This window comes from Stegodyphus dumicola, chromosome 2 (genome assembly GCF_044657685.1).
Source record: "Stegodyphus dumicola isolate Sdum_Otavi_A_Nest chromosome 2, ASM4465768v1".
In the NCBI taxonomy this organism is placed as follows: domain Eukaryota; kingdom Metazoa; phylum Arthropoda; class Arachnida; order Araneae; family Eresidae; genus Stegodyphus; species Stegodyphus dumicola.
In genome coordinates, this window is record NC_140769.1 from 89,327,185 (window position 1) to 89,344,808 (window position 17,624).

At 35.0% G+C, this 17,624-nt stretch overlaps 1 protein-coding gene across 2 annotated transcripts in view; it reads right to left on the reverse strand.

The window, feature by feature from the left end:
• Nucleotides 1–17,624, reverse strand: part of gwl (serine/threonine-protein kinase greatwall) — a 110,503-nt gene that overhangs the window by 46,325 nt on the left and 46,554 nt on the right. For both annotated transcript variants that reach the window (XM_085810866.1, XM_085810865.1), the window contains exon 8: nt 16,720–16,951. In XM_085810866.1, the coding sequence (XP_085666992.1) occupies nt 16,720–16,951 (232 nt within the window). The remainder of the gene's footprint in view (nt 1–16,719; nt 16,952–17,624) is intronic.

The window sequence follows — 17,624 nt, forward strand, 5'->3', positions numbered from 1 at the left end:
AGACCTGGAGCATGAGCAGAAGTATCATCCCCAACCAACAGGAGTCTGAGCAGCAGATTCTTTTCTGGAAGGCATTTCTTCACAACAAAAATTAAAATCTCACAAAAAAAAAGGGGGAGTGACCTATTCAGTCTTTATATAATTTTAACTAGTTCTTCTGTATCTTTTTTTTTTTTTTTTTTTTTTTTTTTTTTTTTTTTTTTTTGAGGGGGCCTTGTGAATTCTCAAAATAATGCAAAAGCAGGCACTTAAAATCCTCACTTGCATTAATGCACAGTAAGAAGATGAGATGATCATTCATGGGCATTACTACTAGATGTTCTCTTTTCCTATAATATGTAGGTCTCTTTGGCACCTTTTTCCAAAAGCCCCATCTCATCACATCTAAAAACTTGCTGCACACGGAAATGTAACTTAATAGTGAAGGCTTCAGCTGCCTTAACATCGAAATTCACAACCTCAGCATCTCATAATATTAAGCCAATTCTACTCAGAATATAATCAAACCATTCTCTGCTCTCCTTGAAGCCTTTTCCCCTTTCTGTCAAAATACCTAGAAGTTTACTTATGAAGCCAGTATTTGACATCTCGCGAAATGAAATTCTTAGTTACGATACCATCTGTTAATTGTTTTTCATTTATCTGTATGCCAAGGACCTTTTCTACAATTTCTAGTACATGAAGCTATTCAGGCATGAAAGTTTTCTGCGTTTTCGTGGAATTCCACTTGTTTGAACATCACCCGGGCTGTTTCTGAGATCGATGCAAAACCGATGAGAAATCGCGACCGGCAAATGTGTGTGTTGGGGGTGGGGTAAACGGAGGACATGCTCTCTCTCTCCCTCTTTTCTTTGTTTTGTAAAAAAAAAAAAAAAAAGTGAGAGACATCATACCAGAGATTGTGAAATGCGTTGTTTCACATCAAGGCGTTGTAGGTGGGGTTTATGTGGAACGGCGGAGCTAGATGCATACGAAAATCGAATCAAAGAAGAGCAAGACACCGTCAAACAAGAGCTGACTTCAATAATTTCGGCAATTGGTGCTGACGCCAACTGTCGGACATACGAATACCCTACTGATGTTATCCAGAGTATGTGCGAGTTTTAGCGTGTGTAAAGTAGCATACTGTAATTCGGAGCATTGATCGTTATGTTATTTCTTTTTTGTTTGTTGCTGTAAATTTTTCAGTATGAATATCTTAAATCCGAATCATGAGCACAAAGGAGCGAGAATCTAAAAAAAAGCAATTAAGCATTGCAGAAAATAAAGAAGAAAATAAAAAAGTATATCAATGGATTGTATAAAAGCTGCTGAAAAGAAATTTTAGAAAAGTTGGCTGCAAAAGTAGCAAGAAAGAAAAAGCTTTTTCCCCTAAAAATTTTTAATCAGGATCGAGTGAGACTGAGACAAAAGAGTTATTTTTTATATTCCTCCTTTAACTATATGTTATTTTGTAACTATATTATCTCACATGACTACTTTTTCTGGTGTTATATAAAGTACTGTTTATTGAACTAAAAGTGAAGATAATTGAAAGATATAGTAACAGTTATATATATATATATATATATATATATATATATATATATTATCTCTAAAACTTGTCATTGCCTGAAAATGGGCAGTAATATATAACATAAATATGTATATTAGTGGGTTGTAATGTTGTGTACAGTATTCATGTATCAACTGTTGAATTAAGTTACATAAAGAGCATCTTAAAGAAGGTTAATTCATTACAATCTTTTGGTGATTAACTGATTTTTTTTTCAAGTGGAAGATAAAATTTATATCAAAATAGTAAGTACAAGTATTATTTTAGTTTAATTATATGTATATGTTTAATACATTTTATATTAAAAGGTTTATATTTTACTAAAATGTGTTTTTTTTTTAGGTCGCACGTGCGCATTTAGTTTTTGTGTAATTTTGTGTCCGCGCGTTGTTCAGCTTTTTTTGCCAACTTGCACTTTCATGCCTGGCTATTGCTTTGATACTCTTATAGTCTCCTTATTTCCTCTTTCTTCTTCAATACTGTGCAAACTGTGGACACAAACTCTTTGTAAATCCTTAAAATGTCAGACAGAAGCATACCTCCTTCAATGCTTCTCGGTAATTTCCTTAACTTCCACTACAATTACCATGTTCTTTTTGTGCTTTACTTTTCTACCTTTTTCACAGAAAAAAACATTATACTTACTAAAGAACAGTCACTACACTTGAACACAAAATTTTTAAAAAGTGTTTTATATACACATGTATAAGGTATCTCTCCTGCCTTCTTAGCATGCCTTCATGGTGTAGTGGTCAGCACACTTGGCACGTATTTGAGAGGTCGATGGTTCGAGTCCCAACGAGGGCATTGCCCATTTTTCATGTCTCCTCTTTCAAAATAACCTAAGGTCTCTACAATAGTGCCCAAACTAATAAAGGTGGTGGATGATGATTCTCCACTAAAAGGATTTGGCAACTAGGTCCCCAGATCCCCAATCGCCCTTTAAAAGGGGGAGTATATAAGGTATTTCTCCAGTGGGGTAGCAAGCATAACTGGTGCTTGGGGTAAAAAAACCTTTTTGGTGCCTCCCCCCACAAAAAACTTTCAGTAATATATAAAATAATGCAAATAATAATAAAATGCTGAATTTGCCATAAAATACTCAAAAATATATTAAGAATAGTCACTATCTAACTACACTAGCCTTGGATTCGGAAATGCATCTGTGTCGGCGGAAAAATCGGACATATGATGATCTAGAATTAGTTAAAAAAAGTGTTATTTATTTTACATATTTATCTAAGTGTTTTTAAAAAGTACAATTTTTAAACAAAAGTTTAATATACATTATAGATATGTGGCAACTTGCCTACTACAACTCATTTCTGCCAGTCTGGTAACCCATAGCAACCAAAAACAAAATAATATTTATTCTATTCAATTGTCATAATTATTTAACGATCTGTCTAAAAAAAAATGGTACGACCATAATTGGTGACCCATATTTATTACGAATAGCAACCTTCAATGTGGCACGAATATGGAGTTTATATGTCAAAATTCTGAGCAGCAGTAAGTTATCCACTGTGATGAGATGCAAGTAAGACATTTCACCTGTGATTTCAAGCGTTGTGCCGCATTCCGGTGAGTCAACATATTTCTGTCATAATTTCAGCGGATATATGCATCGTCTGCTGCATCTGAGCCGCCAATTTTTCTGATTTCAAGCACCAAGAAACTGTGTCACTATATACATATTGATTTCTTTTATATATATTTTTATTGTGCATATTCTATGCATATTATTATTGTGCATATTTGATTGATCTAAAATGGTTGACAACGATGCTGCTTCACAATTGGCACGAGTGGCAGTTAAGCCACTGCCTTTTTGTCGCTGAGGTGAATCGTTATGGTTCATTCAATTGGATGCGCAGTTTAAACTGAGTCGCATTACTGCCGACGAAACTCAATTTTACGCAGCGATCGCCGCATTAGAATCAGAGGAACTGCAATCAGCTCGTGAAATAATTTTGAATCCACCGGCGACGGACAAATACAAATCTTTTTTAAAAAATTAATTTTTGTTTATGAAGAATCCAAGACAGTTAAAGTCAAGCAGCTGTTGCACGATTTATATTTGTACTCATCAATGAGGCCTTCTCAATTGCTGTCTAAAATGTCAGACTTAGCTGCCGGTAACCTAACGGATAACATTCTTAAAACATTATGGATGAATAGACTCCCATCTAAAATGCAAACCATTTTAGCGGCCAGTAGCGAGCCATTTAAAAATCTTCCCGAAATTGCTGTTAAAATTCACGAACTGGCTATTCTAACGCAAATACACGCAGTGCAGGCTCCTGGTCCAGATATTGTGGTGTTACAGGCTTAAATTGATGATTTGTCCAAACAGATTGCTCAGTTACTAGCCATCCAAGCTGAACCTTTTCAGCGCAACCGCTCCACATCACGTGGTCGAAATACACGTCGTAGCCTACTGAGGAAACGTTATGAAAGCCCTCCTCCGGGTATTTGTTTTTTACCACTACAAATTTGGGAACAAGGCAAAAAAAAGCCACCCACTGTGTGTCGTTATAACGATCAGGGAAACGAGAAGGGCCGTTGCTCAAAATTGTGAATGACAGCGGCCGGAATTTTGCACGCCTTTTCGACATCGGGAAATAATTCAGGCTTAAGGTTTCTTGTAGACACCGGGGCTGATGTTTCTGTCCTTCCACCACATTTTCACGAACAGAAGTGCCTTACCAAGTTACAACTTTATGTAGCAAATGGAACTCCTATTCAAACTTTTGGTGAACGCCTGATATCTGTTGATTTAGGATTGCGCCGCAATTTCCAATGGCCATTCATTATTGCTACTGTTTCAAGTCCTATTATTGGCGCTGACTTTTCACAAAAAATTTTCTTTGCTTGTCGATCTTAAGAATCACCGTTTGATAGATTCCGCAACCAACTTAACTTATCCGGGAGTAATTCACAATAGTCAAGATTTGAGCATTAAACTGATTTCGGGCAACTCCCCATGGCATCAACTTCTCAGAGAATTTCCTACAATCACGCGCCCTGTTATTGATATTTCCGAACACAAGTACGATGTACTACATTATATTCAAATTAACGGACCTCCAATTTCCGCTAAACCAAGACGCTTACCTCCGGACATGTGTAAAGCTGCCAAAGAGGAATTTCAATACATGATGGAACAAGGAATTGCCATCCTTCAAAAGTTCATGGGCCAGTCTGCTCCATCTAGTTCGGAAACGAAATGGAAAGTGGCGATTATCGCCGGTTAAATGCAGCTACTATTCCTGATCATTACCCAGTCCCGCACATTCAAGACTGTATGCAAGTAGAGGCAAAGGCTATTTTACAATCCTCGATCTTAAGCGGGCGTATCACCAAGTGCTCGTTAACCCATCTGATATTCCAAAAACTGTGGTTATTATGCCTTTTGGGCTATTTGAGTTTCGGGTCATGACTTTCGGCTTATGCAATGCTGCTCAAATGTTCCAACGCTTCATGAATCAGTTGTTAAACGGCCTCGACTTTTGTGTACCCTATTTTGATTACGTCTTAATCGCCTCCTCTTTAGAGCAAGAGCACCTATCATATTCGAGAATAGTTTTTGAACATTTTCAAAGATATGGTGTCAGTCTTAATCCTTCCAAATGCATTTTTGGCCAACCAAGAGTACCTTTTCTTGGTCATGAAATTTCCACTGATGGCGTTCGACCCCTTCCAGATAGAGTCACTGCTATCCGCGATATGTCTGAACCATCTACAGTGAAGGACTTAAAAAGACTTCTTGCTATGCTCTATTTTTATTGATGTTTCTTACCTCACACAGCAACCATACAAGCACCTCTAAATTCGTTTTCTGGATGGAAGCAAGAAAAACGATAAATGTGTTATAATCTGGACCAGAGAATCTTGCGAAGCGTTCCAAAAATGCAAACATGATTTAATTTCGGCAACAAACTTGCAGTATCCTTCTGCACCTAAACCATTATCACTCTACATTTATAAGGTATTTCTCCAGCTTTCCTAACCTTCGTGGTGTAGTGATTCTGCATGCTGGACCTATACTCCAGAGGTCTGTGGTTCAATTCCTGGCGAACACAGTTGCTAATTTTTCAATCTCTCTTGCTTCCAAATATCATCATGTCTCTACAATGGCACCCAAACTAAAATGGGTGTTGGATGAGGATTCTCCACACTCAGGATTTGGCAATTGGGTCCCCTAAAAACCTCAGCCGCCCTTTAAAAGGGAAGTATATAAGGTATTTCTCCCGCTTTCCAAGCGTGCCTTCGTGGTGTAGTGGTTCTGCACGCTAGGCCAGTACTCCAGAGGTCCGCGACTCGATTCCCGGTGAAGGCGTTGCATATTTTTCATCTCTCCTGCTTCCAAAAAATAACCTAATGTTTCTATACGTTGACGCATCAACAACAGGTATAGGAGCAGTTTTACAACAGAAAGATCAAGAATTATGAAGCCCATTTTCATATTTTTCTAAAAAACTCTCACCAACATAAACCAGATACAGCACTTACGATCGCGAATTATTAGGAATTTATGAAGTTGTCAAATATTTTCGAAATATGCTAGAGGGACACGATTTCATGATCTTCACAGATCACACACCCTTAACCTATGCTTTTCAACAGGGTTCGGATAAAGCTTCTCCTCGTCAAATGAGACACCTAGACTGCATAGGGCAATTTTCAACAGATATCCATTATATTGAGGGTTCACAGAATATTGTTGCAAACACCTTGTCTCGTATTGAAGCGCTAGCCATTTCCTTCGCCAATAAACTTTGCTGCCCTTGCGGAAGAACAACACTGGGATTCAGAACTACAAACCCTCTTGAAAAGCAAATCTTCCACCAATCTCAACTTGCAGTCTATGCAGCTGTCACCTGGAAAATCACTTTATTGTGATGTTTAGGATTCAAGATTTCGACCTTATGTTCCCTCCGGGTTTCACCATGCCATTTTTAGTTAGTTACATCGTCTGTCACATCCTGGCATCAAGGCTTCGAGGAAACTGATACAGCAACATTTCGTATGGCCTAGCATGCAAAAGGACATAGCCAACTGGACACGTTTGTGCTTGGAGTGCTGAAGATCTAAATTGTAATACACCCCACCAGCCAACTTAAAAATTTTAATTTGCCCTCGTTTCGCTTCAATCACGTGCAACTTGACTTGGTCGGGCACTTATATTTATTAATAACAATATAATACACGAATACAATTAATTACTATGTATACATTTTTCTTACCTTGGATAAAGCAAATTTATCATTTACTTCATCAAAGTCGATCCTTTCAAATTTTTCTCTTTCCACACTTAAAAATACTAGGTGATTAGGGGATCTTGTCCCATCGTTGATTGTAAATATGTAAAAATTTATTTTAATTTGCTGAACGAACGTTCATAATTAGCATTTGAAAATGAAATAGTAAGTAATATTTGAAGTGCGACTTTTAGGTTTGGAAAAACATCATGCAGTCACATTCACTGCTCAAAACAATTAGGGGATATTGAGGGTTCGGTATGAAATAACCATATGATAGACAACCTTTTTGAACAAAAGGAAATAGAAGAGATTATAAAGGAAAATTAAAACATTTACAAAGTTGGGAATATGCAAATTTAGTCTGTGCCATCGAAAACTATGCGTTTTAGGTAAACTATAACGTCGAAAACTATGCGTTTTAGGAGTAAGGAGTGACTTGCAGTATTCCTTTTGTAATAGGAGATTAAAAACAATTGACATGTGTTGATTGCATCGTAGCAGTGAATATATGATGTCTCAGCAAGATGGCGTAGCTGAATCAGTAGCCAGGAAGGCCATCAGTCGCTTACAGGAGAATCAAATGCAATCCATTCTAGCAGAAGAGTTAGGATGTTCGCAAAATGTCATTTCCAGATTATGGAATCGAATTTTGGAAGCTGGATATGTTTGAGAAATTCATGACAAGATTGTGTTATTGTTTTAAAATAAAAATCGGGAGATATGCATGCATTTCGTTTAAAAAAATAAAAATATATCTTTGGAGAAATAAAGTGGTCAGAAAGAACGTTTTGGTTCATGTACTGCAAACATTTTATTACACATTTTATCAGACAAATCAAGAAAATAAATAATTAATTATATTACAATAGTTATTAATTTTAAATATATTTTCCAGAAATCGATCAAAATAAAAACTGAAAATTTCCGAAAATTTTTGTTTGGAGACCATTTGGCGCCTCTCGCTACGCCACTGTATTTCTCCCACCTTTTTATCATGCCAGCACACTCAGCATGTACATGTATTCGAGAGGTCTGTAGTTCGAGTCCCGGCGAGGGCATTGCTCATTTTTCAAGTCTCTCACATCAAAAGAAAAAAACTAAGTGTATGTAAGCCCACAAGTTTAAAGTAAACAATATATACTTCCATGAATACTGACTGTTCCGGTTTGACTAGAAACTTTCACTCAGCCGATGTTCTGGTTTGATTAGAAATAAACTTTTCTCTGCCTCGGAATGGCAACAGTGAGAACTTGACTTTCGATTTGTTATGACGCAGCTCGAGCGCTGCTCATGAGATGTAACATTAGATTCGATTCTAGATTAGATTAATTTGTTTAGTATTTTATTAAATCCTTTTAAAACTAGATTGAGTATTTGATCATAGAATTATAACTGAACTATCGCTTGCAGAAATTTAGATGTGGCATTTAGATACGTTGTTAGATTCATAGTTAGATACATAGGCAGCGCCATTCGTTGATTCGATTAGTGTACGTAAGTGAGTACATAAACATTTTTGGTGCGATGTGCCGGGAAGCCGGCTAATATTCGAAAATATGGATTCATAAGTATGGATTAGCACGGTGTGAAGTGTGCGAATACTGCAAAAAGATGGGATAAGTTTTTTATTTTAAAGTAATTATGGAAGATATTTTCACTAAGCTTAAATCGAAATGCAAAGTATTAAGGACCGCAGCGTCCAAAAAAGCGTACTAAAGAAAAATGAGACAGAATTAAGCAAAGATGACGTTAGTATAAATGTAATAGAAGAAACTTTAGACATATTACATGAAAAAGCAAAAACTCTGAGCATTTTAAACACTCAAATAGAATGGGATTTGAAGGTCGCAGAGGATGAATTTGAAGTTTCATCCACTCTAAAATATAAAGAAAAAATACAAGCGTTGCAATTTAAAGCAAGGAAAAAATTGAGGGAATTACACAAACTCGAAAATTCGAATAAGGAAAGTACGAACATTCCTAATAAAATCACTATAGATTCCAAAATCGAAAGTTATAAATTTATTCACTTTCCAAAATCGACTATTTCTAAATTTTTTGGTGATTCTAGCAATTGGCAGGAATTTTGGAGCCAATTCAAGGTAGCTTTCCATAACAGTGACTCATTATCGAAAGTAAATTAGTTCAGTTATATAAAGTCGTTACTAGGTGGGGTAGCTTATAATGCCGTTTCCGGACTTTTGCTTACAAATGAGAACTACGATTCAGCTATAAAATTGTTAACTAACAGGTTTGGGAGAAAAGATTTGGTAATAAATGCTCACATGAATAAACTGTTAAATCTTTCCTCGGTTAGAAATGTAAGGGATATAAAAAATCTTAGGAATTTATATGATCAGTGTGAAACTCAAATTAGATGCTTAAAATCAACGAACGTGGTATCAGAAACTTATGATAGTTTACTTTGCCCTATATTGTTAAAATTAATTCCATCAGAGATTACATTAGAATACGGTCGCAGTAGAAACAGTGACCAAACATGGAATGTTAACGAATTAATGGAATTTATTCGTAAAGAAATAGAGAGCCGTGAAAGAGCTACACAGTTAAATGACAGTAGAGAAACAAAAACAAAACACCGAGCGGAAATGATTCATAACTGGAGGCATAAATCAAACAATCGTCTCCACTCGGCTCACGATAATGTAAACAACAAACGCAATAAACAGTTTGAAAAAATTTGCCGAAACGTATGAATATATTGCTCCAGTGGCTAGGAGTAAATGCATATATTGTGATGAACTACACGATTCGGAGCGCTGTGAAATTAAAACCATGGAGGAGAAAAGAAATATTTTAAAAGGTCAAGCTCGATGTTTTTTGTGTCTTAAATCTCAGCATAAAATTAAGCAGTGCAAGGAAAGAAAAATGTGCGAAATATGTAATAAAAAACACAATAGGTCTATTTCTTTCCAACTTGAAAACAAATCAGAGAAAAACAAGGTCGTGTCAACAATTCCATCCAGTAAAGAAGATATTCAGATTAGTCAATTAAAAACCAAAACTTTCTGCAGTGCATTGCTACAAATGTGCACTGTGATGATACGTCCATTTTCTGATAAAGGTAATTTAGAACCAGTTCATATTCTATTAGACAATGGATCGTTGAGAAGTTTTATAATTCGGGACATTTCAGAAAAGTGTAAATTACCTGTTATTCGAAAGGAGACTTTGTCCATATTTGCCTTTGGGGTTAACCAGGCAACAGAACAAACTTACAATGTTGTGAAAGTCAAACTCGAAAACAGAAGTGAACCATCCCTTAATATAGAAATTCTAGCTTTAGAAACTAACCAAATATATGCAACTAATTTACCTTTCCCTGATATCCCAGTTTCCAAAATTAACAAAGAGTTAATAGGATTACAATTAGCTAATTCTTGTTAATTCAGTGACAAAAATATTACTGCTTTAATTGGAGGAGATTACTATCATGAAGTAATAACTGGTAGACTTAAACATTTTTAAAATAAACTTATAGCTTCCGAAACAATATTTGGATGGTGCCTTCATTGAATTGTTAAACAAGGACATTATAGTTGACGATAAATTGGTCTCAACACAGTTAAAGCAATTTTGGGAATTAGAAAAATTGAGGATTGAACAAGGGAAGGAAATTAGCAAAATAGATAATGACATTTTAGACAATTTTAACAGAACTATCAAATTTAAAGAAAAGCGATATGAGGTTAAACTCCCTTGGAATGAAAATTCGTCTGAATTAAAAACGAATTATGTAAATGCAGAAGTTCGCTTTAATAAACTGGTTAAAAGGTTGAGAAATGATCCACTGCTTCATCAGCAGTATCACTCAGTTATAGAACAGCATTTAAAAATGGGTATAGCTGAGGAAATTGATCCAAGTTCTGAAGAAACAGGAAGAATTTATTACATGCCTCACCAGCCAGTTATTTGACCTGACAAACCAGTGAGATTCGTATTTGATGCATCCAACCATTCGAAAAGCGAATATCTCTAAACGATTGTCTCTATTCCGGTCCTAATTTAAATCCAACATTGTTAGAGATATTGATACAATTTCGTACACATAGCATAGCATTTACTGCCAACACTGAACAAGGCCTTTCTCCAGATTTCTCTGTCACCTGAAGATAGGGATGCTGTAAGATTTTTGTGAGCAAATAACCTTACAGATAAGGATAGGAAACCTAACACGAAAATACTTAGGATGACTGACGTTTTGTTTGGAGCTACATCCAGCCCATTTTTGCTTGCCGCTACTATCAAACACCACATAGATACCTTTAAAGAAACAAATCAGAAAGCAGTTAAACTATTGAACAAATGTTTATCCATAGACAATTTAATAGGTGGGTATGAAGACGAAAATGAAGCTAAACTCATATATAAAGATATTAGATATATATTGAAGGCTGCTGGTTTCAATATGCGAAAATGGAAAACAAATTGTGCAAATCTGCAGGAAGTTTTTGACGAATACGAAAATGGTGAAATCGAGAAAGTTCTGGAACAGAAGGTATTGGGATATAAATAGAATTGAAGACCTTCTGAAAATAGAATCACAAAATCTAACTAATGAAGCTCAAGGGAAAAGAAGGTTAATGACAAAAAGAGAAGTTTCTAAAACCATTGGAAAGCTTTACAATCCCATTGGATTCATAAGTCCATTCACTATTAAGGCAAAAATACTAATGCAGCAAATTTGGCAACTTGGGGTAGATTGGGATGATCCGCTACCATTGGAGTTTCAGAAATGAAAAAATGGACAAATGAACAAAAAACAGAATGAAAAAATGGACGAATGAACTGTCAGCGATTCAGGATGTAAACATTCCGCGACATTACTTCCAAAAGACTAACAAGTCCGAATTGAGAGATATTTAAATGCACTGCTTTACCGATGCAAGTCAGAAGGCATATCGAGCTGTGATACATCTGCGATACGTCACGACAGACAGTGTAATAAGAAGTAGTTTTGTAATTTCTAAAACCAGAGTAGCTCCACTGAAGAAGCTATCCCTTCCAAGATTAGAGCTGATGGGGGCGCTCATCGGAGCAAGATTAGCCTCAAATGTGAAAGAACAGTTAGAGAAAAGACTCCAGATGAATGTATATTTTTGGTCAGACTCTTCTATTACGTTACATTGGATAAAGGGTGATTAAATAAATGAAAGCCATTCATCCAACATCGAGTAATGGAAATACGAGAGAAAACATCACCCAAGTCCTAAAATTATTGCCCTGGAGATGAAAATCCGGCTGATATGCTGACCAGAGGAACGAAGACAAATTCCACAAAAGGAATAACATTGTCTAAACTACGAAATAGTGACATGTGGTGGCATAGACCTAAGTGGCTATTACAGAGCATCGATTTGTGGCCTAAACTTGCAGAATCAGTAAGAGATTTCAAATATAATGAAGAGCTTGAACTTCGAAGGGGAACTGAAGTGAACTCAACAGTCACAGGTGGAAATTCCATTGAGAACGAATTCATTAAAAAGTATTCGTCATTTAACAAATTGATTAGAACTACTGTGTAGTGTTTAAGGTTTGCGAACAACTGTAGAACCAATCCACCATTAAGAAAAGATTTTTGAGTGCTTATGAATTACAGAATGCAACAAAGGTGCTAGTCAAATGTGCGCAACATTCTGAATTTCAACCTGAAATTAAGTGCTTGCAGTCGAAACGATCAGTTCCAATTAATAGTAAGGTTTTATCCTTAAATGTATTTCTTGATGAAGATAAACTTTTACGAGTTGGTGGGAGACTACATTTCTCCAATATTTCAGAAGACCAGAAACATTAACTTCTTTTACCCATAAGACATCATTTCACTGAATTACTCATAAATTATTATCATAAAAAAATCTCTTCATTCAGGCATTCAACAAACACTTTCTCTTATTAGACAATTATATTGGATACCTTCCGAACAAGATAGAGTTAGACGCGTTATAAGAAAATGCATGACGTGCTTTCGGACAAGGAATTAAACCATAAACCAAATGATGGGAGACTTACCTAGAGATAGAGTTGTAATAACTAGACCAATCGAAAAAATAGGACTGGACTTTGCAGGTCCAGTTATCACCAAGCCTAATTTGAAAAAATCTAGAGTTACTTTAAAAACATACATTGCGATATTTATTTGCTTTAGTACAAAGGCTATTCATCTAGAAGGTACCGGATTTGTTTACCGAAGCATTTCTAACATGTCTTAGAAGGTTTATTGCCAGACGATCCAAACCATCCATTGTTTGGAATGATAATGCTACGAACTTCACGGGAACGAAGAATGTTCTTGATAAACTCATTAGAATTTGCAGATCGGATCCTTATCAGCGCTTTACCGAAGAAGTGTCATACCGAAGAAGGACATGGAGATTTATTCTTTATTCTTTCCCACATTTTGGCGGATTATGGGAGGCTAATACAAAATCAATGAAGAGAATTTTGACAAAGGTCCCGAAAATGACAATTTTGAGCTTTGAAGAGCTGTATACATTAATTACACAAATAGAAGCTTGCTTGAACTCTCGACCTCTGTTACCTATTTCAGCTGATCCAACAGATCTTCAGCCTTTGACTCCAGGTCATTTCCTAATAGGAGCTCCACTTTTGTCAATAACAGAACCGAATGATTCTGTAGATTCTTTGACCTTGTCTTCTAGATGGACCTTAATTCAAAAACTTAGAGCTCATTTCTGGAACTGCTGGAGCTTGGAATATCTTAATCATTTGCAGAACCGTTCAAAATGGAATCAAGTGAAATCCAATCTCAAGGCAGGACAACTAGTCTTGTTAAAGGATAAAAACAACACACCCATGAAGTGGACACTAGCTCGCATTGAAGAGACCTTTCCTGGTCCAAATGGAGTAGTACGAGTCATAGACGTCAGAACTTCAGATGGAATCTTTCGTCGAGCCGTCTGCAATATCAGTACACTCTCATTTCCAAATGATGTTGGACAATCGTCCAACGGGGGCTAGGATGCTCCAGTTTGACTAGAAACTTACACTCTGCCGATGTTCCGGTTTGATTAGAAATAAACTTTTCTCTGCCTCGGAATGGCAACAGTGAGAACTTGACTTTCAATTTGTTATGACACAGTTTGAGCGCTGCTCATGAGATGTAACATTAGATTCGATTCTAGATTAGATTAATTTGTTTAGTGTTTTATTAAATTCTTTTAAAACTAGATTGAGTATTTGATCATAGAATTATAACTGAACTATCGCTTGTAGAAATTTAGATGTGGCATTTACATATACGTCGTTAGATTCATAGTTAGATGCATAGGCAGTGCCATTCGTTGATTCGATTAGTGTACATTAGCACGTACATAAATACTGACTATACAAGTAATTCACACTGAGACTGAATACAAAATGCAATAATTCATAGGACATTAAGAAGTGGGCAGTACACAAGAACTTCACTAAATGTTCTCCCAGATATAGTCCCACTGCACTAATAGTACAGTTCTGTCTCAATTTTAATGGAGTATATCCCAAGGAATGGATCTCCCACCCCTCTCCCTACAGGTAAACCACTCGAGAGGACCAGCATTTTAAGTACTTCAAGTCACACAGGTATTATACACTTAAAAGCACCCATGTATTCTCTGATCCAAACCCATGCCTCACAATATGGCAGCTAGCATTACTGGCCACTGATCAGTGTGGCAATAGTTACCCACAATCATACAGCAAGACAAACAAGAACCACAGGCTCAGTTGTAATCACAAGATATTCTACACACAAAGCATTCTGTTCATATTACAAGAAAGTGCTCACTCATCAGTCATGTAAAATTTTGTTTGTGTTGTAAAACACAAACCCAGTCACTCGCAATCTAAGATTTCGCTGCACATTCCTATAGCCAAAAATCGTGAAAATAAAGGACTTTTATGGACATACAGGGTTGGTACATATTTCTGCACATGGAAATTAAGTACTTTTAAGGAATTTTAAGGACCATTAATGAAAAAAAGTTAAGAACCCATTAAGAAATGAGAATTGAATAAACTCAATTAAAGAATCAGATATGCTTAAACTTTACTTTAGTGATACCATCCTAAGAATAAAATAGATCTACAAGTAGTCATTATTATTAAACATAATTATAAACAAATTTGAGAATAAAATCAACTTTATAAAATTCATTAGGTAGTACTAAATATTTTACCCTTATAACAGTTGGACATATTTTTAAAAAGATTAGTGACATTTCCTTTACATTTTACTAATCTAGCTTTATGCTGATTTTTTCTCTTATGTCTTATTTTGTCACGTAGTTGCTCAGTTTAGAGGTTTAGTAAATAGCAAGCAGTTTTTATGTCAAATGGCATAGATTAAAATGAGAAGTAAAATCATAATCAGCATGATTCGTTACAGAAGACTGGCTGTTGCCACCACTGCTGCTTGCCTAAAGAGAGGCCTGCTGATCAGAACAAACCTGAAAGCCTGATGTAGGCACGGTTGGCAAGTTTTGAAAGTTAGTTGTGCTCTGCCTGTTTGACGCACTTAGTGTCGTACCTTCGTGTAGAGTTTATTAGTTAAAATATATTAACTTGTAACTCAGTTAATATATTTTAAGGTTGCAAGAAGCTACTAAAGAACCAGAGGTGTAAGTAGTTTTGTATTATTTTAGGATGCAAAGAATTAAGTTTATATTAATTCTTACTAGATTCAAAGAATTACGTTTTACATTATTTTTTACATTTTAGTACTGCATCTTGAGACCATAGTAAAGATTAATGAAAGGCAATAACTCACTTTAATATGCAGAGATAACATTTAAGGGTGGGCGGTTAGTTACAAATAATTAAATTAGTCAGTTACAAGTAATTAATTAGATAGTTAGTAAATATAGATTTATATGGCCACACTTAAATTTATTAAAAAAAATATTTGTTTAAAAAATTTTTTAATGATATTACGGTAACTACAAATTAAAAGCTGTAAAACATCTACATTTAGTAGCAACAATACTCAAATATTTGTGCATCTTTTTAATTGAGCCTTTGCAAACATTCTGGCTAATTTATATCAAATAATAATACCTTATTTATACAAAAATAAGGACTTTTAAGGACCAAAAATCGATTCCAAAAAAAACCTAAGGACTTTTAAGGACTCTTAAGGACCGTATGAACCCTGACATACTGTATATTGACATAATTAATATAGACACAATGAATATTTTTTTACAGTATATTCATCAGAACTGATTTAATATACTGTGCAATCCAAAATTCAGTACACATTTTAAATTCATCATGGTACTTGCGGAAGTTAGCTGCCTGCTGATTTACCGTAATGTTACAAATGTTAAAAAATATTATACATTTTAAATTATATCAGTTAGATACATTATTTTAAAATAAAATACATATTATTAAGAAACATGTTTCATGTTTTTAAATCATTTAGTTTGTTAAGCTTTAATTTATTATAGCTTAACAAACTAAATGCTGTAATGAAAATCACTGTATGTGCAGAAGTTGACCACCTAATGATTTATACTAATGCTACAAATTTTCACCAAAATTCAAAAATATCTAATATGAAGTGTATTTTAAGTTACATCAATGGGATATATAATTAAAATAAAATAAATATTATTAAGAAACAAGTTTAACACTTTTAAGTCATTAATTTGCTCATTTAACTCAAGCTAAACAGCAGAAATTTTGAAGATAAACTCATGAATTTATGTCATGCTGAATAGCAATACTCTGGAGATTGTGTATTTATCATCCAGCATGTATGATAAATGCCAGGGTATCTAACATAACATAATAATACAAAAAATAAGTAAACACTTCAAGCATTTCTAATATCAAAACTAAATATTTTTAATAATTTTTTATTAAAAAAGTTACCTTCATTACAGTTTTCTTTAGCTGAAACCTCTAGCATTTCTGTACTCTCAAAGTTCAAAGCCAAAGGAGAAATAATTAAATTGAAAGGTGAACTTCTATACTGTGAACCTTGCTTGTAGTTAAGGTCCAAACTATCTGACACACAATTTCTTTTACCAAATGCCATATCAGCATTAGCAAACGAAGGACTTGCAGTTGTATCTCCTACAATTGCACTGCTGCGCCTAGATGGCTGAAAGTTTTAAAAACAGGTTATTGTATTATTGTTTGAAAAGACACTTACAGATTTTATTTTCTTCTGTACTTTGCATTGTAAGACATTGTAATCTACATGTTATAGACACTATGAGTACAAGAAATAAATACTTCAGAATTATCACTTTTAAAAGAGTGGCAAGAAAAAATTTAATTCTTTTGTGCTAGTTTACAATTGCTTCCTGTTGGGGAAAGAACCAATATCCAGTTTTCAAATTTTAGAAAGAAGCTGTTTAGTTCTGAATCACACATATAGAAGACAAAGAAACGGAATCCCCCCCCAACGCATAGAAAAGTAAAAAAGTCATTGGCACCTTTTAAAGAATATGAGTACTCACTGGTAACTAAATATCCTTTAAGCTAATGCATGAAAGGCAACGTTGATTTTCAAAAGGGCAATACACTAAGAATTCCACACAACAGCAATTAATCAATGAAATTTAAAAAGCAAGAAACATTAGTAATAAAACCCCCTTTTTTTTTTCACTGTTTTTCCTCCATTTTAGTGTGATCTGTTTTCATTTAAAAAATATCAGAGAAATGCACAAACTTGTACAACAATGGTATTGCACACTGGCCAAAACACACATGTGTTATATGCCATACCTGGATTGCCATGTGAATACTTTTTGGTTGAAACAATGGATTTC